The 24,671-nt window shown below is 36.9% G+C and overlaps 1 protein-coding gene across 1 annotated transcript; it reads right to left on the bottom strand.

Moving 5' to 3' along the window:
- Window positions 1–446: 446 nt before the first annotated feature.
- On the bottom strand, window positions 447–23,794 carry tcf25 (transcription factor 25 (basic helix-loop-helix)). Its single transcript, XM_061744179.1, has 18 exons — window positions 23,496–23,794; window positions 21,132–21,278; window positions 20,964–21,026; window positions 20,664–20,785; window positions 18,797–18,862; window positions 18,373–18,455; window positions 14,858–14,988; window positions 11,467–11,566; window positions 10,127–10,220; window positions 9,854–9,946; window positions 8,965–9,070; window positions 8,715–8,874; window positions 8,482–8,569; window positions 8,096–8,254; window positions 7,741–7,831; window positions 6,152–6,231; window positions 5,976–6,051; window positions 447–1,105 (listed from the first exon to the last, which is right to left on the bottom strand). The coding sequence occupies exons 1-18, from the start codon at window positions 23,688–23,690 to the stop codon at window positions 938–940; spliced, it is 2,022 nt and encodes a 673-aa protein (XP_061600163.1). The 5' UTR covers window positions 23,691–23,794; the 3' UTR covers window positions 447–937.
- Window positions 23,795–24,671: the final 877 nt, after the last annotated feature.

Below are 24,671 nucleotides of genomic sequence, written 5' to 3'. Positions count from 1 at the left end.
ATTTTGGCAAGCTATTCCTGAATGAATATGTGGAGTGTTTCTGCCAAACAGAGTAAACCTAGATGTCCACTAGATGTACAGTAATGTGTTGTAAATGATTAGATGGCAAAAACAAAAACTGGAGACCCTAGAAAATGTAAGCAGAATGTCCCCTAAATTTAATTTACTTCTGTTAAATTATCCCTTTAAAAGGTTGTGGTTGAGTGGATGAGTATTGTGCATATTGATTTTCCACAAGGTTTACGCTGGTTAGCGTTCCTGACAGAAGCCTCCTTTATCAGGACTTGGCACTGAAATTAATATCTTCAAGAAATATGCAACTTGAATTCATCATCACGGCTCACAAATGAAATATCAATTCTGATGGAATAACTACTTATGCATACTTAAATTAATCCATTAAAGTCCCCAAGATAAGTCAAATATCAGCTCCATCAGACTGACAGAACCTTTCAAAAATATTTTAATGCCATTCATTGCTTTATTTACAATACAGTATATTTCACTGCACTTTTACTTTAAGGTACTTGTATCTTCCATTTGTTGTCCCATCTTGATATCTTCCATTTCATTTTCATTTCATCTCCATTAAAATTCCATTTTAGCTGATTATGAAATCACACAAGTATAAATGAATGTTCTTAAAATAATTTAAAATATATTATCCTGAACTTGGTTTTCTTCACTTGGTAATGAATGAAGCAAGCTAAAATTTCCAACCTGGGTGACGTGACATGCTCAATTAACAGCTGGTTTGAAATGTCCACAAACATCTGGACTACCCGAAGCTAAAGCAGACTTTAGTATTCTGAAACTGTGATAGTAGAAAAGTGTTCAGCTGACCCTCTCCGTCAACACAAATCTCGTCTAATTATTTTTTTTTAATTTTTTTTTATTGTAAGTCTTTTCATTCAACACTTATTCCATGTCTCTGCCTTCAGTCCCATTCCTCCTCATCTCTGTAGGGATTGTCCTCTCTGGGCGGCTCCTGAAAGCGGATGTTTGCCAGCATGTCCCTCATTGCCACCATGAGACGATTCACTTCCTGGTTGAGCTCCTGGCCAGCTCGAGCCACCTCCATGTCGTCCTCCGGCCTCGGCCCGCCCTAGAGAGCAAGGAAACATCAGTCCATCGTTAATGCTCTCACATCCCCCTTTCTATTCAAGAATTGGTTGAAGTGAATTTGTAAAAGGCCAAACTATGTTACCCTGCTAGAATTAAGCTGTTCTTTTACATGGCTAACCAAGACAAGGAACAATCATCTTACATAATCATTATAATGTGTCTTTTAAGTTTATTTTTCAAATAATCTACAACATTTGGTGCTGGGTCAACATTCTGGGTGAACTTGGAGGTCTCACCTTCCACTAACATTTGGTGTTTTCAACTCTGTAACTCCATGTATATTATAGTCTCAATAGAAGAGCTCGACAGCATCTCCCTCTTGGTCTTAACTATATTTATTTTATCCATATTGTATCTCTTCCTCTCCATAAGTGGATAATTTCATCAGCGTGGATGTTACTATCCAGATGGAAATGATGCCCTGGGCACATCTTTTAACGTTGAGCATACACAACTAAACCCGATGATTCTCATCTGTAATTGTACATGTATTTCTGGTGGGATTGGAGCTGGTATGTGTTGCACTCTGACAGTGGACTAAAAGAAAAAAATATTAGATTGGAAAAAAAACAACATATCTATACAACTTTAAATGTTAAGCACCTCACTGTAAAACTGTTTATGCGCCCTAATTTAACCTTGTTTAAACATAAACTAAGGTCACTGTGCTCTCAGCAGTGGACACAGGGGAGTACGAGTCCTTACATGTGTACATATTACACAACATTAGACAGTTTAAAAAAAACAAAAAAACAGACCAAATCAGTCATTCAGTCAGAAATTTGACCATTTTAATTGCTGTGGCTTCTATTAAAACCATACATTTGATGCTTAAACTCTATAATAATGTAATATCACAGCATTGAGTAAATGAAACCATCTTCTTTATACAACCTTTGATCATAAATCCTTTCACATTCACCAATTTGGTCCACAGATAATGACATCAGCAACACTTCCACATATTTTTCTTCTGAGCCACTGATGCTTAACATCTGTCCAGTTTATGAACACAGACTTATTTGATTACCAGAGAACTGGTCCATATAAACTAGAGATTTCACTGCAAGTGCATTAGTCCTGTGTAAAGATTTCGACTAAAGTCAAATGTGCATTAAATGTCACATTTGGGCTAGTCCTCTAAAACAAAAGTAAAGTTCAGTACGAATAAAAGCACAATAATTTAGTTCATGCACTGAATGCTTATGCTTATGCTCATGCTTCTCTGGAACCGGGTCGCAGGGGCAACAGTCTGAGCAGAGATGCCCAGACTTCCCTCACCCCAGACTCTTCCGGGGGCACTCCGGGGCACTCCCACCCTGCGGAGGAAACTCATCTCGGCCGCTTGTATCCGCGATCTTGTCCTTTCGGCCACTACCCAAAGTTCATGACCATAGGTGAGGGTGGGAGCGTAGACTGACCGGTAAATCGAGAGCTTCGCCTTTCGACTCAGCTCCTTCTTCACCACGACAGTCCGGTACACCGACCGCATAACTGCGGACGCTGCATTGTACCCATGTAATAAAATCAGGTTTCAGATTACTGATATTGAATCAAATTTAAAACAAAGACCAGCATGGTATGTAATAGTCTTGTACTCTCTGTCCTCAGTTGAGAAGATAAATTGGGTATTTGGATATATAGCACTCGAAGCTGATATGTTATTTTATGTGATTGGTTATCTGCGAAAAGCGCCACAGAAATAAAGATTGATCAAAAGATTGAAGATTGATGAAAAAAAAAAAAAAAAGAACAAAGCTTGGTTGTTAACTGCTAAGTGAAATTTAAGTTATGTTTTGTCAAACTTGGATGAAATCAGATATTTTATAAATAACTGATAAATCTGTTTCTCGCCATCCCACAGCACATCCAAATAGTTTCTCCTTAACAAAAGACTGGAAAATTTACACATCATTTTTAGAACCACTTGGAATATAATCAGTTGCCAAAACAAAGTGTGACTGAAAAAAAAAAATGTAAGTCACACAAAAAAAGGGGGGAGCTATGGGCAGAAATATGTGCCACTAGAAACTGAATTTGAATCATAGAAACTGAATTTGAATCATTTATATTTGAATTTGAATTGCTCAACTTGAATAATTGCATTAAAAAACTGAATCTGAATCACATAATTTGAATTTGTATTGTTTAATTTGAATCATTGCATTGAAAAACTGAATCTACATTCCGAAAAACTGAATCTACATTCAGCTCTCACAATTCAAATTCAGTTCTTGAAATTCAATTTCAATTCTACTGTGCCAGACATCCGGGTCTTCTGGAGGAACAGCAATCGAGTGCAGATACAAAGAACTCGGGTATCAGTCACGTGACGTTTTTTGTTGTCAGCGCCATCTTGAGGACCGACCGGGGGCATGTGTTTAATGCGTGTGTTTTATAATAGATCCATGGTTTAATGGTGCCTGTACTGCTTAAACAACCTTAACTTGCTCAATTCTCAACAGATTTTCAAACAGTTTGGTTTGTTATGAACGTCGGAGATGTAGTTATGACACTGCATACTTGTGAATAATTATAAACATTGAAAAACGTACTTTTGTATGAAAATAACAAGAAACAGATAGCTATGACATGGTATTTATATTAAATGAACATTTCTATAGTATTCTTAGTAATATTTATATTTACATTATCACATATATTATTACCTTATAACATGTATGTATATATATATATATATATATATATATATATATATATATATATATATATATATATATATAATGACATAACATGTATTTATATTATTACATTATAACATATATATATACACACACACACATGTTATAATGTACACATATACACATATAATACACACATTATGTCATAATATAAAAACATCATAATGTAATAATATATAAACATGTTATAATGTAGTAATAATATATATATATATATATATATATATATATATATATATATATATATATATATATATATATATATTATAAGGTAATCATATATGTGTTATAATGTAAATATAAATATTACTTAGAATACTATAGAAATGTTCATTTAATATAAATACCATGTCATAGCTATCTGTTTCTTGTTATTTTCATACAAAAGTACGTTTTTCAATGTTTATAATTATTCACAAGTATGCAGTGTCATAACTACATCTCTGACGTTCATAACAAACCAAACTGTTTGAAAATCTGTTGAGAATTGAGCAAGTTAAGGTTGTTTAAGCAGTACAGGCACCATTAAACCATGGATCTATTATAAAACACACGCATTAAACACATGTCCCCGGTCGGTCCTCAAGATGGCGCTGACAACAAAAAACGTCACGTGACTGATACCCGAGTTCTTTGTATCTGCACTCGATTGCTGTTCCTCCAGAGGACCCGGATGTCTGGCACAGTAGAATTGAAATTGAATTTCAAGAACTGAATTTGAATTGTGAGAGCTGAATGTAGATTCAGTTTTTCGGAATGTAGATTCAGTTTTTCAATGCAATGATTCAAATTAAACAATACAAATTCAAATTATGTGATTCAGATTCAGTTTTTTAATGCAATTATTCAAGTTGAGCAATTCAAATTCAAATATAAATGATTCAAATTCAGTTTCTATGATTCAAATTCAGTTTCTAGTGGCACATATTTCTGCCCATAGGGAGCATGCAAAACTAACGTGACACATGACTTTTTTTTTCTGTTTAAGTCTGTTTAATTACATGAAAATAAGCCCATTGACAGGGTTCTGTAAACAAACCCTGTGAATAAGCAATGAAAAAGCTTCAACATCAATAAGTCAACAAAACAACTTCACACTTTGTGTGGGACAACCAGGAAATTAAGGACAGAATTATCTGCCGAAAGGTCATATGACCTCTCATTTTTAGCTGTTTTCCCTCCAGGACAGACAACTATGAATCTTGTGTGTCATCCGTCCTTATTTCTGTTAAAGGACTTTCCTGAGGTTTTACCAGCTCAGACGCCATGATCAGCCCTGCAGGGAGCTACAACTAAATGGGTGCTTCTGTGTGATTCTTGTAATTGTGACAATAGGTGTCTGGTGCACTGCATCACTTCTAGGGATTCTAGCATTCCTAGCTAATACAATGTGATTTTGTGTAAAGGCTACACACCATCTTAGACACTGACGTTATCGCTGCCAGTTACCAAAAAAAAAAAAATACAACAATCCTGCCTCCCAATCAGGTATGTAGAGGTAAAACCAAACGTTGTGACAATACAAGAACTCTGCACTTGAACTCATCCACAAACATATCACATTCAAGCCAAGCTCACGGGTCTTCTGGAGTCTTCCTTGTTTTTTTAAATGATGAATAAAAAGCAACAAGCAAGACATGAATGTATGACTGAACTGAACAACCCATTAGAACAGCCAGTTCATGATGAATATAGTCACTGAACTCTGGGCCCGCCATAACAGAATTTACGAGGCAAATTACTTTTGCAGGGCTTACAGTTTATAATCACATGGTGTGTCCACATGCACAGCATGAGTTCTTAATTAGGGATATCAGTTTTTCAATGTTGGTGCAGATATCCTCAGAAATATTAGCACAGTTTGTTACTTCAACCTGAGAGCAGACACATTCCCAACCTATAACCACGTAAAACATATTACCTACATGTCTGGAATCAATTACAAGTTGGATTTTATCTTTGAATGTTTCAAAAGTGTTCATTATCATTATTATTATTATTTTAATCCATGGAAAACAACTAAATTATAATTTATATACATTTTCTTTTGCACAACACCACCAGATCAAATAATTACATAACCGTTTAGGTTGAAGACCCTTAATGCCCTAATTAACCGGAACATTTTGTGTAATTCATGCAACTTACCTGAGCATTAAAGTTTGGCAGCAAAGACCGGAAAAACAGCGACAACGTGCTCTCATTGGATGCACCAACGTGCTGCCTGCATAAGAAGACACATGGACACACACACCTTTAAGTTAAAAAACAACTGAAGTTATTAAAGCCTGCTTTGTTTTGCAAACAAATGGGTCCTTCATTACCTCTCCGGTCGAGCATATGATATCACCGAGTCCAGAGGAGGCAGAGGGTCGAAGCCCATCACGGGCTGAGTGGTTATCTCCTGAGGGTATCAAACACACACAAGGTAAAGGCCTTATCACCTATCAGTTGACAATATTATACGACACAAAAGCAAGATGTGGAACTAAGTTCTTCGGAGAGGCTTCACTAGCAGCCGTTTTAAATAATACTACAGCAGAAGACAATTAGTTTAAAATCCTAATATTTAATAAACTTTTAATAATGTTTAACCTAACCCAAGGAAAATGTGTGTCCCCACATGCGGGCCGGATGACTTCACTGGTCTCTGGCCAGAACAGTGGTGACTATGAAAGAAATATCTGGAGTCAAATGGTAAAAAGCTGGTGCTGTTTGTGCAACAGCAGTTTTGGTCACATGTGGTCATATTTATGGAGGGTTGAATCGATGTTCAGTTTTGGCAGCAGTAGCTCCTTAAATTAGATCCACATAGTTTGTGTTTTTTGGTTGCATGAAATCTAATTTATAAATCAAGGAGAATTGGTAAGTTTTGGGCATGCCCTCCAGCCCCCTTAAAAGAGCACGAGACTACACAGATGTGAGATTATCATTCATCAAACTACACTGCTTCTTCTAGTATTTATTATTGCCTGTCCTTTTGATTGACTTTTTTTTTTTTTTACAATAAGCGCATGGAGCTTTTTAATAGGATTTTATTTCAAGATACAGTCTTGTTACAATAAATATTAAAAATTGTGCCTTCTTAAGGCCAAAATGCGTATGAATAAAGACACTGTGCTCCCACGTTTAATGACATTACACAGAGCTGATGGAGCATTTTTTTTCCTCCCACAGTGACAGCAGAAGGTTCAAAACAAGGTCTTTATGTTATTACAACTATTATAACATAAAATGCATGGAAGTAAACTGTTTACAGGTAATAAACAGAAGTTAATTTAGCTGACATGATGTCTTTTCTGAAATCAAACCATCTTCCTGGTTTGCACAGATTGAAATTGGGTGCTGGTTTGTGCATGATCAAGTGCATGAAGCGAGACAGCTGTCGAGGTGACGGAGATTACACGTCATTAATTTAGAAAGTTTGTCCTGGGAAAATGACTTAAGGTTATTTTAACTGTGCTCTGAATGCTGAAACCCTGCTCTGCTGCCAGCCTAGACAACTCAATTACCACCTTTAGCTAGAATTATACATAATTACAATTCCCAGATTCTGCAACAACTTCATCGAGGGAAATCCCACATTAGATGCTCCTTCTGCAATAATGGTGTTACACACTTTTGTTCTTGTAGTCATCAAAGATAAGCTCTGAAGTAGCAGCTCTTCAATGCATTTTATGCACCTGGATAGTGAGAAGCCTTAAATCACGCTGTTGAGGTTTATGATGATGTTCACATGAACCAAGACAAGAACAAATTACTAACAAAAAATCTGCCCTCTGTATTTACCAACATCACTGCTCTACATTATCTTTGGGTTGTTGTCTGTCAAAGTGTTTGATAGCGTTCCGATTTTCCAACGTGAAATGACTGAAAATATTCATGAAACAGCGTTTGCAAATTCTCCACTTACGAGAGGCAGACTTGAGGTGGCTTCTTTAATCTCAGAGAGGAGGACATGGCGATGGATGTTCCTTGGAGCACTCTGGTATCTTTGCTTTCTTCTAAAACAGAGCGATGAAGAAGGACACAGAGCCATTTCTCAATAAGTAGAAAATAGTAAATTCCACTTCAGTGGTGAATAGATCCCTATCTATGATCCCTAATACTCTATATTTTCGTGCATGCGCTAATTTCAACTACTGCAAGTTTGCAATGTTGAAATTAATTTTTTCATTCCCGATAATGTGAACCTCAAGTTCTTACTAAACAAAGCTCGGCAAAAAAAAATGCAAAAACAGCATTACCACTGATTATGAACAACTTACTTGTTTTGACACTCCTCCACAAGGGGGTCTTTGGCATCAACTCGACGCAGCACCTCTTGCACAGTCTCTTCCAACCAAAGCATGACTGCTGCCTCCCTCCACAGACTGCATGTCCTGCCCACATACAGAGCACTCAGCTCAGCCAGGGCCGGCGGCTGCCTGGAGACAATAACCATAAGCTTTCATGTTTATATGGGAAGAAAAAGAAAATTGTCGAAAAACAAAACTAGGAAATAAATAGGCCACCAAATTGTCTTTACAAGTTAAATAGTGGATTTATCATAGCTGCACAGTGTGAATAGATAAAGTATGTCATGCTATAATGAAGAGAGCATTCATGGAAAAATCCTGGATTGTGTAACGAGTGGAAAACAAGCATACATTACCCTATTTGACTTTTTGGGCCAAAGAAGGTATGTGAGGTGACTGAAGCATCTGCTTGTACAGTACACAGATCCAGTAAAGGCATCAAGACTGCAGGAAACATGATGACAGCAATGTTAGCTGGGGATATGATCTACACAACACTTGATGTGGGTGGTAACAAATCATGTTGCAGACGTTGTTTTAGTAATGTCTTAGTTATGTGTCCTGACAGAAGGAGCTGTAAAGGGCTAACCTCCTGGGAACATAATGAGAGCATCCTGGAGCCTCTGGTTAGCCTCTTGTCTTTGTGTGTCACTTTCCTCGGGGTCCAGATCTTCCTGCTGACTAAGATGGAAATGGCAAAGTGCTGAGGAGAATGCAAAGTTTGGCAGCTGAGAGAGATTTCTGTGCTCCTGAAAAGCAATGAGAGATGATATCCATATCAGGCCAGAGAATTAAGAGAAGTGCAGTGACACACACGTTACATATAGCTGCACACTTGCCTCCCAGTCTTGATATAAGTGAAGGAGAGGCTTGTACTCTCTGGAACGCAGTGTCAAGAAGTCAATGAGCAGGAGCATGCAAAGTGAGTCTGAGTCTGGGTCCAAGCTGTGACGGAGTGAAAACACAAGTTAACAATCACTGCAAGTACCCAACATAAACATTCCCTAATACAATATCTGAAATGAAAGTGTAACTAATCTGTTTATAACAAGAATGCTCTTCATATATGATGACACTGAGCCTACCCAATTTAACCGTTAGATATTAACAAATGGAAAGATGCACATTTTTAAGTATGCAATGTTTTTGGAAAGGAACGCAAAATCTTTAGTGGGCACTCAAACTTTAAAATTAAATTCAGATCTTTAGTTTTAGTTCTCCCATATTTAAAAATATCTAGGATGATGAAAAAATGTGAGGAGTGCATTTCTGGAAATTCACAAAATAAAATCATACTTATTGTTTTTTCTTCCCGCAATCATACCACAAGTGTAGCACTTCTCCAAACATACTTTATTTTAGAATGTTTATTTCAATTACACTTGAAGCAAAGTATGATATGATAATGGCAGATAATCAATTACATTCACGTGAATACGCTGCAAAGCTACAGCAGACTTATTGCAGCTGTGTGGCAACTGCTTTTATGCCAGTTATGCTGAAAGTACAAGCTACTAATTGGTCGTGTAAAACAAAAACAGATTGCTTTGAGCATAGCCAATCATTATAGCCAATGTAAAACCTGTCATGTGTAAAAATTCCTTATTTAACACGTCATAACAGAGACCAAAAACTCCTACATTCTCTTCTTTCGGTAGAAGGTAGTAATAATAATAATAATAACAACAATAGTGTACGCTTGTCATGCTAAAGCTTTTCTCTTTGTACCTCAAGATGAGTTTGCAGTACTCCAAAGCAGTTCGTGGGCATCCTCTTTTCTCAAGAAACATCATGTGCTTGTAAAGGGCCAGATAAAATGCTCTGCAAACAAGAGTTATTAAATTACTGGACTTCTGTGTTTATGAAAATATAATTTAAGTTGAAAACAATGATGTAAAGTCAAATTGATGCTACACAAAAGCAAGTTTTGTAAATGCTAAGACAGAAGAAAATGTAAAAAAAAAAAACACACACAAATGACAACAAGAACAAAAAACAAACCTGTTTTCTGGTCTGAGATAATCCAGCCTGCTTGTACCTGACGTCAGGCTGAACAAAGGATGAAATGCACACTCAAAGCTGTACAAGGCCCTTTCTAGGTAAAAAGAGGATGAAAAAAAGCCATCTTATTCTCTATAACTTCAATAATCCAAATTATTACATTTTCTTTGAGGAAAAAGTAAAATATTTTCATTAAAGCAGCAGTAATCGGATACAGATGATCTATGTCAGTAATATTCCTACATACAATCAACTCTGCATTAAGGATGCAGCCTAAAACCTAAAAACCTAAAAAATACTTAAACTGAAAAGAGCCGTTACATTTCCGTCTTATGGTAAAGTTTGTCTGATGGCTTGTAATCAAATCACCCAGGAGAAGAGCACAAATGCCCTTTGTTAAATGGTCCCTCGCGTGTTTTACATAGACTATTTTAGATTACCAGTTAAGGGCAGGGTCTGAAATGATAAATGTAGCATTGTGCTTTAGAAGAAGCATGAAGTCTGACTCATTAACAGTGGTGAGGATTGTGGTTCACGATGTGAAAAAGCTCACGCCTTCCTAAAACGATTGAATTTAAACCCATAAAGAAAAGGGAAATCATTTTCATCAGTTCATTTATTCACATTTTTGGATTCTAACAAACAACTATAATGGTACATAGGGGTGAAAAAACTTCTTGAGAGACAATGATTATCATCCAAAAAACTAAAATCAACTTATTTTCAAGCATTTTTCAGAGCAAGCTCTGTTTACTGTCACGATTCAACACCACACTACTCCCAACTTAATGACTTTTATTATTGGAGTGATTTTGTGAGCCGGTTGCTGATTCTCTGTAGCTCAATACAGATACTGATGTGATAAAAATGCATTTATAATAAAACTCCTGCTGTCTCATCATTCTGTGATCAAAATAATATTAACAAACGTACAGTATTTGACTGATCCAGTTAGAAATGAAGAAAAACAGACTTGCACTTAACAGCGCAGTATTGTCTGAAGATGGACTGTTTTATGTCCATCACAACATTTACAGAAGGACCTTGTGTTTTAAGCCAGAGAAAATAGAAACCCTGACCACTATGTTAAAATCAAACAAGTTATTTTAGTTTCAAGTCATAGCCATAAGATATAAAAAAAAATAACCCAACAACAATCAAGCTGTATTTGTATCAAGTTTGCCTTTAAGCAAAACCAGTAATTTGCTCTCAAAAGATGTGAAAATTAGTACAGCTAATTTCCTAGAAAAATGCTGCTGCCTAATGAATGGCAGCTGTGTTATTGCTGGGCTCTAAACATAATTCAAGTTTGTGGCAAGAAAGCAGCCTCTTATTCTCACCGATAAGGTCCCTGGCCATCTCCTGATCCTCCTGTATTCGACAGACATCGGAAAGCTGGAGCAGCGAGTCAATGTGGTACGGGTTGAGCTGAAGCAGCGCCTTGGAACAAAAAACAAAACGAAGAAGTGGTCAAACTGACAGAAACAAAGACGTACACTTCTGTTCTGAAAAACCAACTTGTGAGGTGCAGATTAGAGATACAGCACATCCGGAAAGTATTCACAGCACTTTTACCACATTTTGTTATGTTACAGCCTTAGTCCAAAATGGATTAAATTAATTTTTCTCCTCAAAAATTCTACACACAACACCCCATATTGACAATGTGAAAAGAGTTTTTCAAAAGTTTTGCAAATGTATTAAAAAAAATAGAAACATGCACAAGTAAGCAAGTATTCACAGCCTTTTCCATAAAGCTCAAAATTGAGCTAAGGCGCATGCTGATTCCACTGATCAGCCGTGAGATGTTTCTACAGCTTAATTGGAGTCCACCTTTGGTAAATTCAGTTGATTGGGCATGATTTGGAAAGGCACACACCTGTCTATATAAGGTCCCACAGTTGACAGTGCATGTCAGAGCACAAGCCAAGCATGAAGTCAAAGGAATCGTCTGTAGACCTCCAAGACAGGATTGTCTCGAGGCACAAAGGGTACTGGGTAAGGAACAGAAAAATGTCTTCTGCTTTGAAGGTTCCAATGAGCACAGTGGCCTCCATCATCCGTAAATGGAAGAAGTTGGGAACCACCAGGACTCTTCCTAGAGCTCGCCGGCCGTCTAAACTGAGTGATCGGGGAAGAAGGGCCCTCGTCAGGGAGGTGACCGAGAACCCTATGGTCACCCTTTTAGAGCTCCAGCGTTCCTCTGCGGAGAGAGGAGAACCTTCCAGAAGGACAACCATCTCTGCAGAAATTTACCAATCAGGCCTGTATGTAACTCTGTGAATGTCCTTGAGTGGCCCAGCCAGAGCCCAGACTTGAATCCCATTGAACATCTCTGGAGAGATCTGAAAATGGCTGTACAGCGACGCTTCCCATCCAACCTGATGGACCTTGAGAGGTGCTGCAAAGAGGAATGGGCAAAACTGCCCAAAGATAGGTGCGCCAAGCTTGTGGCGTTATATTCAAAAAGACTTGAGACTGTAATTGCTGCCAAAGGTGCATCAACAAAGTATTGATCAAAGGCTGTGAATACTTATGTACATATGAAAATTCTTTTTTATTTTTAATAAATTTGCAAAAATCTCAAAACTTTTTTCATGTTGTCATTATGGGGTGTTGTGTGTAGAGTGTTGAGGGAAAAAATGAATTTAATCAAATTAAGAATAAGACTGTAAAAAATGTGGAAAGAGTGAAGCGCTGTGAATACTTTCCGGATGCACTGTACGCTATTATCTTGCAAACATTTTAATAATCAGTGTTTTTTGTTTAATGTAAATCAATAAAGGATCCATACAAGTGTTTGGTGTAGATTTTAGCCGGAATATTTCAGATTTAAATCAACCGTCTTTGACTAGATGGTAAGGAGTATAAACTGTTATTGGTGACTTAACCAACATAAATCAATGCAGTTTTGCAATAGAAAACATATGGTTGCAAAATAATGGTTAATTATTCAATGTTAGCCTTGAGGGCAAGTAGCAATGTCAGAATAAATTGCTATTTTAAGCCCCTGAAAAGCCTTGGAAATGTTATTGCACTTAACTGATGTGGATAGGGTTCCTACAGATGAAGATCATTTTAACTTTGAGTGTGCAAAAAGTGTATAAAAAGGGTCTGTTTGTACAGGAATGTCTTACTGTTCACTTTGCCACCATCTTAACACTCTTAAGTGGAATGGAACAAACTTTAATTTACAGGAGTATTCAAAATACTTGAATAATTTCAATGAAAAAAATCCAACTGCTGCACTGGTTTACTGACAATCTAAAACAGAAAAACATTAAACAACAGATAACAAGGTAGGTGGCTCATGCATTTAAAAGTTTAAAGGAGTATCCTGTCCAGCACAGAGACTCATTGTAAATAGTTTGTTGCTCCAGGCGGCAGTGATGTTCTATACCGCTCATTGTTGAAGTGAAGCATAAAAAGCCTCCAACTAAAGATTATCTGTTTTCTTATTAGTATATCGCAGAGAGGGTGTGTGGTGTTGTCTTTAATACTAATAACAGTGTTCTTTCCGCTGTCTGCTCCAGGGGCTCCAGCACATATCCAGCTTTCTTTACCCATTTTTTCCACTTTCTTTAAGTCAATGTCCTTGATGCTGCTGCCCCAACAGACACAGATAAAGATGCAGAATCTTACTGCAGACACTGAAGGATCTCAGCTTCCTTAAGAAGTGCGGTCTGTTTTGGCCCTTCTTGTAGACGGCACCAGGAGACGATAGCCCTTTGAGGTGTACATAGTGACACGAAACCTTGGTGCTCACGCGCTGCTCACCTCCCACTCAAACCTTACAAACGGGGGTCTGTTTGTCAAGTATTCAACAATTCAAGCATGTATTTATTTATTTATTTATTTCACCTCTAATTATCCCTAAAATATTAATGCATAGCAATACTTAAAACAACAACTGGAAAAAGTTTAACAAGTGGCTCTTGCCAGCATTACTGTGATTTCACATACTGATAACTGGAACTGATAACTACTGCCCTCAAATAGGGTTAAACCAAATAGTATTTAACCAGATTTGTGGAAAAAGCCCTCAGTGTAAACCAACTACCGAGGACTCCAGGGATGGGCAGCTGCCCTGGTCTTCTGGGTGGCTGGCAGCTCTGATACTATATTAAAAATGTGTATTTACCAAAACCAAACAATACAAGTATAAAACTAACAGCCAGCTTCAGTAGGAGTTCTTCTAGAGACTAATACTTGATTCATACTTCGCTGAAGAAACAACACACAATTTTCATAATTATATGAGCCATTGTGAGCACACATACTTCTGCACTGGCCCTTTCTCTGCTGCTCTGCAATCACAACTAAAGTACGCGTTCAAGTAGGTTTTCTACATCACTCTTGTTTCTCCCGACATGTGAAACAGTGAGGACAGTTGGGGACGCAGCAGGAGTTGTGCGCAAATTTGAGAAAAGAAATGCTAAACACTGTTATGATCCTTAAAAAAAAAAAAAAATGCGTAAAAAGGCAGAAGAAGATATCAAAAGGAGATGATGTATCTTACCTCTGAAACTATTACGTCTATACACTGACTGATACAGCCATGTACACAAGAAAACAACAAATGTCAAAAACTTGCTTCATGAAGGAATTTTTCTCTCTTTTTTCCCTCTAATTTTTTTTCTTTTATATGCCAAGACATTCCTGGGGATGTGCGTGCCAAATGAAAAGGTTGCACACAAGATACCCAGCTGATATCAAGAATTTTGTTTTTACCACAATGTTGTTGGGATCCATGGATTCAACAGCATCCAGGAACTTGAACTGTACTTGTTGATAGTCCCGACTGTGCTCGAAGGTGAAGTACTGAATGCCATCCTTTGATTCCAATAAGGCCATCGAGATTCCTGAAGAGAAATTGAGTGGAATTGATAACCATGTATATATACACACAATACAATCCAAACCTATGGAAAGTTATGCTCAGAAATCACACAATATGGAGCAAGTTGCCATGGAAAAATGGGCGAAGATTCCCCAAGAGACATCTCCCAGCGTGATTAGGAACTAAAATACGGTGGTTATTTTGTTTTTTTCTTGTTTCACTTGAAAGCACCAGGGGCCTCATTTATAAAGCTTGCGTGCACACAAAACAGGGCTTGAAAGATGCGCACGCCATCTTCTACACAAAGGTTGGGATTTAAAGAAAAAAAAACTAACGGAAAAATGTGCGTATCTTTACGCAAACTTTGATCCTAGTGCACGAACATTTTGAAGATAGGGGCATCTGGCGACGCAGAGGATGAGGTGGTGAAATGAAGCCAGATTCATGTCATCCTTTTTATGTCATCACATATCAGACTTATAATATAATAGCGCTGGTCGTGTCCCTCTGTGTTTGAAGCACAGCGTCAGTCAGGACTCGGCCACTTCCAACTGCGTCATGCGCTTGGATCGCTCTGGTGCTGCAGCCACGGTGCCAGGACACGCCGTGCCGGTGTCGTGCCAAAAAGTGATTGCCAGCCAGAATCTGATTTCTCCCCTGAAAATGGTCTTTTTACCTGCCAAAAATTGATTGAAGGCCAAATACAGTTAAGGAAAGATTGTTTCTACCTAAATACGGTATGATTTGATCTCATTCTTGAGCTTCATAACATAAACACTAGAGCTCACAGGATTGCTTTTAACTCTTTTAAAAAGGACCATTACAACACAAAATAGGCATTTTCACCTGCCAAAAATTGATTGAAGGCCAAATACAGTTAATGAAAAGTTGGTTCTGCCTAAATATGACTTGATCTCATTCTTGAGCTTCATAATCTGAAAATCTGACGTTTTAGCGCTATCGCTCAACAGGCTGCTGTGCGCGCTCCCGTGGCCAGAAATTCTTTTTTATTCCTGCCACAGATCTGTCCGTGGCACTCACGGCGTTTAGCGCAGCAACGACGTGCTGCCACTCACTCGCTTTCTTTTTGTTAGTGATGCCACTACTGTGACCACCAAATAATGTTGTTTTCCTGGCCTCCAACTCATCCACAACATCTTGATCTCGGTCTCCATGAAATTTAGTGGCACGGTTGCCTGGCTCGACACGTCTCATTCATCCTGACGCACAGCAGAAACAGGCTGCAGACCAACGCTGCGCATGCTCAGCAGGCTCATTTATATGCAAATACAGTCATGAAGTACTTTGCATTGACCATTTATGGTATAAAGTGGGCGTGTAGAGGGCGGGATATGAGGCGAATTCACGTGCGCAACCTTCCAGCTGGACTGTGATTTATAAAGCGAACATGGCGTGCAGGTGTGCGTGCACACGGTTTTATAAATCAGGATTTTTTTGTGCACACGCCATTTTCGGCTTTTGAGCGCAAGTACACTTTTAGTATGAATCCTACGCACTCTTTTATAAATGAGGCTCCAGGACATTTTTGTCTTAATTTAACATAATCAACAGTTCTTTTGCAAACAAACAAATTATGAACACTTTTACTTTTGGTCAAGTATTTCATAAAATGCTAATAATCTTGACCTTAACTGTAACACCATGTGTCCCTCTAAAGATATCATGATCGACATTGTGAACAAATCTGCAAATATCTTATAACCAAACTCATATTTGTGGGAAAGTTTTATCATCCACAGCATAAATAACTATTAGGAAGATAAGCCAAGCTATCAATGGTGACTTTCAGACTGTTTCACAATGAGGGCAGTCTCTAAGATGACGTCATTATTGCAAGAAAACTTCAGCCTACGGCCTCTTACCACCGGTATCCCTGAATATCTTTTCTTTCTGAAGAAACATAAAATAACAGTTTGTGCTTCCTACAGACCACCCGGTGAAGAATTATTTATTCATATAGTATTTAGGGCTGTTATGTAATTACCAGTGTGAATGAAAATATACTGGCAGCTCTTAACTGATATGAAATGTTTATACGATAATTTAACAAAACTAAGTATCGTTTGTGTGTTTCTTTGTTATTCTCTAGGAAAGCTGAATATGTGCAGATAGTCAATACCAGTGGCGGCTGGTGATATAAAATTTTGGGGGGCACACTGGCGAGTGGGGATTAGGGTTAGGATCAGTGTTGTGCTAGTTACTGAAAAATAGTAACTAGTTACCGTTATTAGTTACTTCATTAAAAAGTAACTCAGTTAGTAACTCAGTTACTTAGAACAAAAAGTAATGCGTTACTATGAAAAGTAACTTTTTAGTTACTTTAAATAAAAACATTATTTTAAATGCTCCCATTTCATGCCCCTCTAGCCTTCATTTCAGCAGGTACTGTATGGATTTGCATTGTGCATTGTGTTCTGCATTCTAAATAGTCTCTAGAAGAAAGCTATGGGTGAGGTGGGGGTGCGGAGTGTGGGCTGTGTCACGTTAAGTGAGTTCAATAAAGTTGTTTGTTTGTTGTGATCCGCGCACAGCAGTGTTACAGTGGAGGTAAATTAGTAAAAGTTAAGTTACAACGATGCTCGAAAACCGAATGAAGCTGGCGTTGTCTTACTAAGCTGAGCTTTCAGAAAAACGCCACAGGCTGTGTCGCGCATTCTAACCGACTTTGCGTGCACGAGGGCTTGCTTTCTCAACGCAGCGTGACAGACATCCTGGCTGCTGCAAGGAAGACTGTAGGTCACTTCAAACCCAAACATTTTATTCTTTAAGCCAGAAAAGGACAGTAAGAAGTAAGAGTACAGTCTAAAAAGCACATTACCGGCCTTTATGACACTGCACTTTTATTTGCTTATTTGTTTACTTTTGTATTTTAAGTTGAGCTGATATTTTAATTTAATTCAAATTTATGTTTAAATTTGCACTATTTTCACAAGTTAATAGTTGCACTATTATTACGTGATTGTTCAAGCTACCTCAAAGAGAACTGCACTGTTTAAGTGCTAAATGATAAAATAAGGTGAATAAAATAAAATGGGGGACAACCTGGATCTGTTTATTTTGCATTTGTTCATTATTTTAACGTGTTACGAAAGTATCGGATCGGGACTCGGAATGGGCTGATACTCAAAATCAAATGACTCGGAGTCCGATAGGGGCCAAAAAAACCTGATTGGGACAACACTACTCCTTATCCGGAAACAATTAAGAATGTCTATAAATTCATCTAATTTGTGCTAGAATTTTAACATTTTTAACATGGAAATATCCATATATCGATAGCCTAACAAAATAATTTGTTTGATTTTACAATTTAAAACCGAAGGCAAAACTTTTTTCTAAGTTCCATCATTTTTATATATTGTGCAGGACTGTAATAAAAGTCTACCTGGGCGGCTGAAACGAGGCCAACTGTCCTTTGGACCTGTCATCCAGGTGGTTCGATGAAATTGCCGGTTTCTCTGTCGAGGTCTTGTGAAAAGCGAAGAAAAAAAAAAAAGCAATACTCCATGTAATATTATGTGGGTTTATACTTATACACACACACATATATATATATATATATATATATATATATATATATATATACATATATATACTTATACACACATATATATATATATATATATATATATATATATATATATATAAGATAATAGTATAGAGTATATCAATGCAGTATGTCAGTATTCATTTTCCCTATATTTTTATTTTTGGGATAAGCATCACCTTGGTTAGATAAAAGTAAACTTAGTTTGGCCATTTAAATCAATAATTGCATAATAATATTCATATCATTATTACATTTTTACCTTTGATCCCCAAGAACAACTCGAGCCCCAAAATATCTCTTCAGCTCAGTCTCTGGGTTGAGATTCCTAATGAGAAAAAAAACAAACAAAAAAAACAGTATAATGTTCAAGGTATCATTTTTTTTTCAATTAGTTTGTCTCCTAAAGAATTCTGTTCTAAAATCTAAAAATATAAACTAAAGTCTGATTTGCATTAAGCATGAAATAAATTATGATGAATGCTATTATGTTGTGTTTTTTTGTTAGTTTGGGTTCTTATTTTGTGAAGGTTTACATATTTGCCCACTAATCTAACGTTTTACTTACCAAAGATATCTTACTAAAGACATCCAAGTCATAATATATGTACGAGGCAAAATTAAGTAAATAGTAATGACACCCAAAGTGCAACACCTCTTCACACCATAGTCTAAAACATAAATTTTTTTTTATTTGATACATTTTTTTTTGATTATGTGAGCAAAATAAGTTACATATATTTTCTATTTTAGAAAGGCAACATGAAAAGTAGTTTACAGTGAAATGACTCTGTAGCTGTTAATGAACTCAATATCACTGACATTTCATCACATGGATCAGAAACATTTTAAACAGAACAAATATGATTATCTAAGATGAAAACACAGTCTTAGCCATTCGAGTTTACCTAAATAAAATAACCAAAAAATAAAAGCATGAATTGGAGACAATGTAGCGACACCTCAGACCACCACCAGGAAGTACCTCTCCATATAAGGGCCCATTGTATGTGTTTCCATTACCAGGAATGGCCCTGTAATGTGGCCTTCAGGAACCTATAAGGGGGGGGGAAAAAAAACCAGCCGTGCAGTCGAAGAGGGACGTTTTTGGGCCTGGAGGGTGGTCTCTGCTGATTGGGTATTTTAAAATTAGGAAATTACGTTCAGCCCTCTCATGTGAACTTAAATTATGTGACCACAAATTATTTAAACATTTAGAGCAGAGACATTTTGCTACGAGTACATTTAATGAAGTTGGAGAGTACATGAAAAAATGTATTTAATCTCAATCGCTATAACCGCGGTGTACATTTAAATAAAAAAAGGCAAGTAGCATCTGTTGTTTACTTGTTTTTTTCTTCTCTTTATTTTACTGATGCATTCTTCTTTTTACGTCCCGTGTTATGCTGCTGGCCGTTGCGTATTACCGCCACCTCGTGGTCGGCTGTGTCAAAGGTGTGTAAAGATGCCTAGTTTATGGGTAGAACATTTTATACTAATTGTATAAAAGATTTTACTATTATTAAATTCACCCATTAATAAAAGGAAAAAAAAAATAATTAGATTATTTTCCAAAATTGTACAGCCCCAGTTAAGACCCATTCTGGCTAAATTTCACAGGCATCTAAATATCCTCACTGTAGCAGATAAAATACATAAAAGGAAATGGAAAATACATAAATAAAATGCTGGAAAACCCTGGCAGTCACAAAGCCCTCTCACAACCTCATTTTGGTCCATAAACCACATTTTCTAACAGCTTTCTCTCAGCTGATTCAAATTAAAAAAAAGGGTAATTTTGTTTTTTGTTCAAATGGTTTGATTTCCATTCAGTGACTGCTTATTCCCGTGTGAATTTTTTTGTGTGGGGAGGGGGGTTGCATGTGAATGAAAGAGGATACCTATGCATGTAATTTTTGTGACGTAATCCTGTGCTGCATAATGATAAAAAAATAAACAATAAATTGAAATGAATCTTGCAAAATGTAGTCAAACTAATGGCCATTTCCAAAGAGTAACATAGTATGGTAAAACATGAGTGGCATCCAGGCTACTGCTGGTTACACTGCTTTTGCCAGTATTCACATCGAGTTTACATATTGTCAGCATTCAAGAACTTGGTTCCTCACCTGTGCTCCACATGTAGCACGGACCTTCTGTCAGACCCTCCACAATTTTCACTTTGCAGACTCAGATTGTTGGACTGGTCTAAGTTCTCCAGCAATAAATCAACATTATCAGTTGCAGCCTCCTGAAAGCCAGAAAAATGCAAAAAAAAATGCAGTTTGATAAGATTTAACTGCAGTTTGTTTGTCAACAGGAGTTAAGGCTTATACCATTACATATTATCAAACATGAATATATTTAAAGCATATATTCTGGCAACATTTTGCAAGTCTCTAGTCAGAGGCAAAATATACTTTCATTACTTGTGCATCTTCGGTGGCTTTTGTCTTCTTCTTTTTCTTCTTCTTTTTAACTCTGTCTCCAGTCTGTTAAAGAAGAAAGTGGACGATGAAAAATGACATCTTTAGATCAGATTATTAAGCCAAATTAGAAGATTTAATAAAGTCATAATTTGTATAGTTTTATTTTACCTTAGTGGACACTTCCTCCTGCTTCTGAGTTGATTTCTCAATTTCACTACGTTCATTCTTTCCCGTGCAACTTGTTTTGTTTTTGTCTTGTTTCTCTGGCTCGTCATCAGAAGAGATTTTCCCCACCTCATTGTCGGAGTCACATATCTAGTTTAAATTAAAAAAGAGATTTACAAGAGAGAGTGTACTGGGTAATGAGCTCCACCAATAGATGAAACATTTAATTTAATGTCACAAGCTGTTTGCAGATACAGTCTACGTACTACAATGTTCTGTGCATCAAGATATGAAGATGTGAACTAGAGCTTGTTGGTTTCCAGCATGAACAAACTTTAATTTAGATTTTAGGTATCTAAAATTTTAAGTCTTGTTGGTGTTAACAGGTTGCATCTTAAAATGAGTTTACTGTTGTAACAAATTATTGCTGATGATGTTACTGTGCTATAACCTTTCTGAATTGAATCTGACCACTTCTACTGTCATTTAGCAGACGCTTTTATCCAAAGCGACTTGCATCTGAGAAAACGACACAAGCAGGAAAACACATTGGAGTTGGATCAGTGCTGGTCAGACTGCTCAGAGTCCAGTTGGAAACAGGTACCGCTATACCAGTGCTAGTTTTTGTCGTTTCTTTTTTGAAGCGTTCCCCTTCCGCCCAACACAACAGTACCTTTATACAAGAAAACGACATCTTAAAAGACACCATCATATGATACGTTACCTAAATGCATAAATGCTCATTAAAGAGCTGGGTCTTTAGCTTGCTCTTAAAAGTAAGTACGGACCCCGTGGATTGGACAGAGTTTGGCAGGTCATTCCACCATCGGGGACCAATGGAGGATAAGACTCTAGCTACTGATTTCACACCACGTTGTGGTGGAAGCACCAGGCGTCTCCAGTCAGAGGGGAGTGGAGCTCTGGATGAAGGAGTGAAGGTGGGCAGGAGCCTTATGGGTAATTCCCTTTAAGCTATTCAACAAAAGCAAAATATCTCAGTCCAATACAGCAATAGCGCATTTGATTTATATTTTTATGCAATCATTTGCATAAATACAAAACAAAAGATGGGTATTCAGAATCAGAATCAGGTTTATTGGCCAAGTCAGGTCAAACAAGACGGGGAATTTGACTTGGTTATTTTCGCTCACTGTACAGTAAATAGTAAATAAATCTTATTAACATATATACAATTTTTTTTTTTTAAGTGAAAGGTGCAGCAGTATGAGGTACAGTAGACGTGGTAAAAGGTGCATTGTTACAGCACATCATTGTGGTTATTATTGATTATTCTGAGACTATGAGTGTTGAGAGTTCACCAGAGCAACAGGAAATGTCACTTTTAATAACCAACAATAGGATCTATTAAATATTTGAAAGCTGTATATTTATCAAACATAATTGTGGAGATATTGATGATTTAATCTAGGCCTGTTCAGGCAAAATTCACCTCCAAAATCCCTAGGGGTGAACAGGTTAAGGCCACTGGAAAAATAAAAGTAAAAAGTCTGAATTCTGACTTTAAGGACAATATGCATAATCTTGGTCTCATTGGATAGCTAAGACCTCACAGCATACATTTCCAGTCAGAAAAATTGTGAATGTTCACATGCCTCAGCAAATTGTAATAAACCAAAGATAAAAAAAGAAATTTGTATTCTCGTCTAATGTATTTTTAGTTTGCACAGTGCAAAACACCATGATAGCAATGCATATATAATTATAAAAGACACCACTGCCCACTTTTGATTAGGCTGGACAAAACTAAACTGAATCTTTTCTGTGTGTATTGGTCAGTGTGGAAGAGACGTTCTTGTTTGTATATGTGGAAATTTGTTGTTTGACTTGGCACTTACAAACTAGAAGAGTGATTACAAATAGTTGAATTGATATTATCTACTTCCATGTTTTATTTATCTATGCTCTTTTTGCTTTGTTCTGCTCTTTTACTTATTTTTTCTTTTTCTATACTAATTTTTATGTAGTATTCCATCAGCCTGCCCAGGGACTACAGGTGGAAAATAGCAAGTTGCTACAACCTGGCACAATGCATGTTCTCTTGCAAAAGATTAATGTCTTATTGTGCACTGTCCCTGTTTTGAAATAAATTACAAATTAAATAAGATTTCAATAAGATTTAAGTATTGAAGTTTTGAAACACGTGGCATCATGATGAACAGTAATTTGGATCTTTGTCGTCGCTTTGGTGATTATATAAACGAGTGTATTTCCAATTTATAGGTCATGTTTACGAGACAAACTGAACGGACTTCAAACGGCTACACTGAGCTGATGTAAACATGTGTTACATTTGTATGTATTTATTTTTAAAGACATGGAGGGAACAGTGGAGCAACATCACCTTACCAGTTCATAAATGTTAGTGAAGTTCTTCTGAGCCTTGTTTTTCTTGTGTTTGGGCGGGTCCAGCTGCTGGGCTCCAGCCTGCTCCTCGGGGCTCTCTCCAGCCAGATCCCCCGGCTCTACAGCCTCATCCCCCGCCTCCAGAGCCTCCTGGCCCCGCTGCTTCCCCCGGAGCCGTCGCAGAGCCCGGCTAGACATCGTCTGCTGTTTACAGGTCACATGTAACTCACTGTTTTTGGTGAAAATATGTTACCTGCTAGCTGACAGATACGTCACACCAATGATGTGGTGGAGTTTTTCTCTTCCTCTTCGTCTGAATTGTGCACTAGAGTTCACTACCGCCACCTAGAGGTTAGACGGACACTTGCACCAGGAAGATTGGATATTTTCCCCCTGCTGTTTGTTCCCCTCAGGTCCCCAAACCCGGTCCTCTGCTTCCTCTTCTGTCAATATATATATATATATATATATTTCATCTTAGATAGTCATATTTGTTGCTTTGTTTAAAGTGTTCTGGATATATATATATATATATATATATATATATATATATATATATATATATATATATATATATATATATATATATATATATATATATATATATATATCCAGAACACTTTAAACAAAGCAACAAATATGACTATCTAAGATGAAAACATAGTCATAGCCATTCGAGTTTACCAAAATAAAATAACATATTTATATATGTATATATATATATATATATATATATATACATATATATATATATATATATATATATATATATATATATATATATATATATATATATATATATATATATATATATATATGAGTGCCGTATGTACTTTTAATTGGTCACAAGAATACATCAAGTTTTTTTAACTGAATTAAAGTGAAGTGAAGTGGACTGGACTGGACTGACCTGACCTGACCTAAATTAAAGTTAGCCAAGTGGCCAAGGCTAACTTTTGCATCACAAAAACATTGACCATGTGCTGTCCCTCTCATGTGCTCATTTCTGATCCCATCCATCCTCATCACTCCCAAAGAGAACCTCAACCTTTTAGCTTCTGCTATTCTTCCTCCTGTCTTTTTCTTCAGTAACAGTAACTTCACTAACAGTCTCTAAACCATACAGTATTTGGGATTTCACCACTGTCTTGTACACCTTTCCTTTCATTCTTGCTGATA

This window comes from Cololabis saira, chromosome 2 (genome assembly GCF_033807715.1).
Source record: "Cololabis saira isolate AMF1-May2022 chromosome 2, fColSai1.1, whole genome shotgun sequence".
NCBI classification, from domain to species: domain Eukaryota; kingdom Metazoa; phylum Chordata; class Actinopteri; order Beloniformes; family Belonidae; genus Cololabis; species Cololabis saira.
Note: the sequence above shows the minus strand (reverse complement) of the source record. Positions and strands in the feature narration are given on the sequence as shown.

Coding starts and splice junctions, on each gene's coding strand:
- tcf25 (XM_061744179.1), bottom strand. CDS start 23,690: ATGTCTAGCCGGGCTCTGCGACGGCTCCGGGGGAAGCAGCGGGGCCAG. Junction 21,279..23,495: donor TCACTAACATTTATGAACTG/GTAAGGTGATGT, acceptor AATTTAAACTAG/ATATGTGACTCCGACAATGA. Junction 18,456..18,796: donor GTTGTTCTTGGGGATCAAAG/GTAAAAATGTAA, acceptor GCTTTTCACAAG/ACCTCGACAGAGAAACCGGC.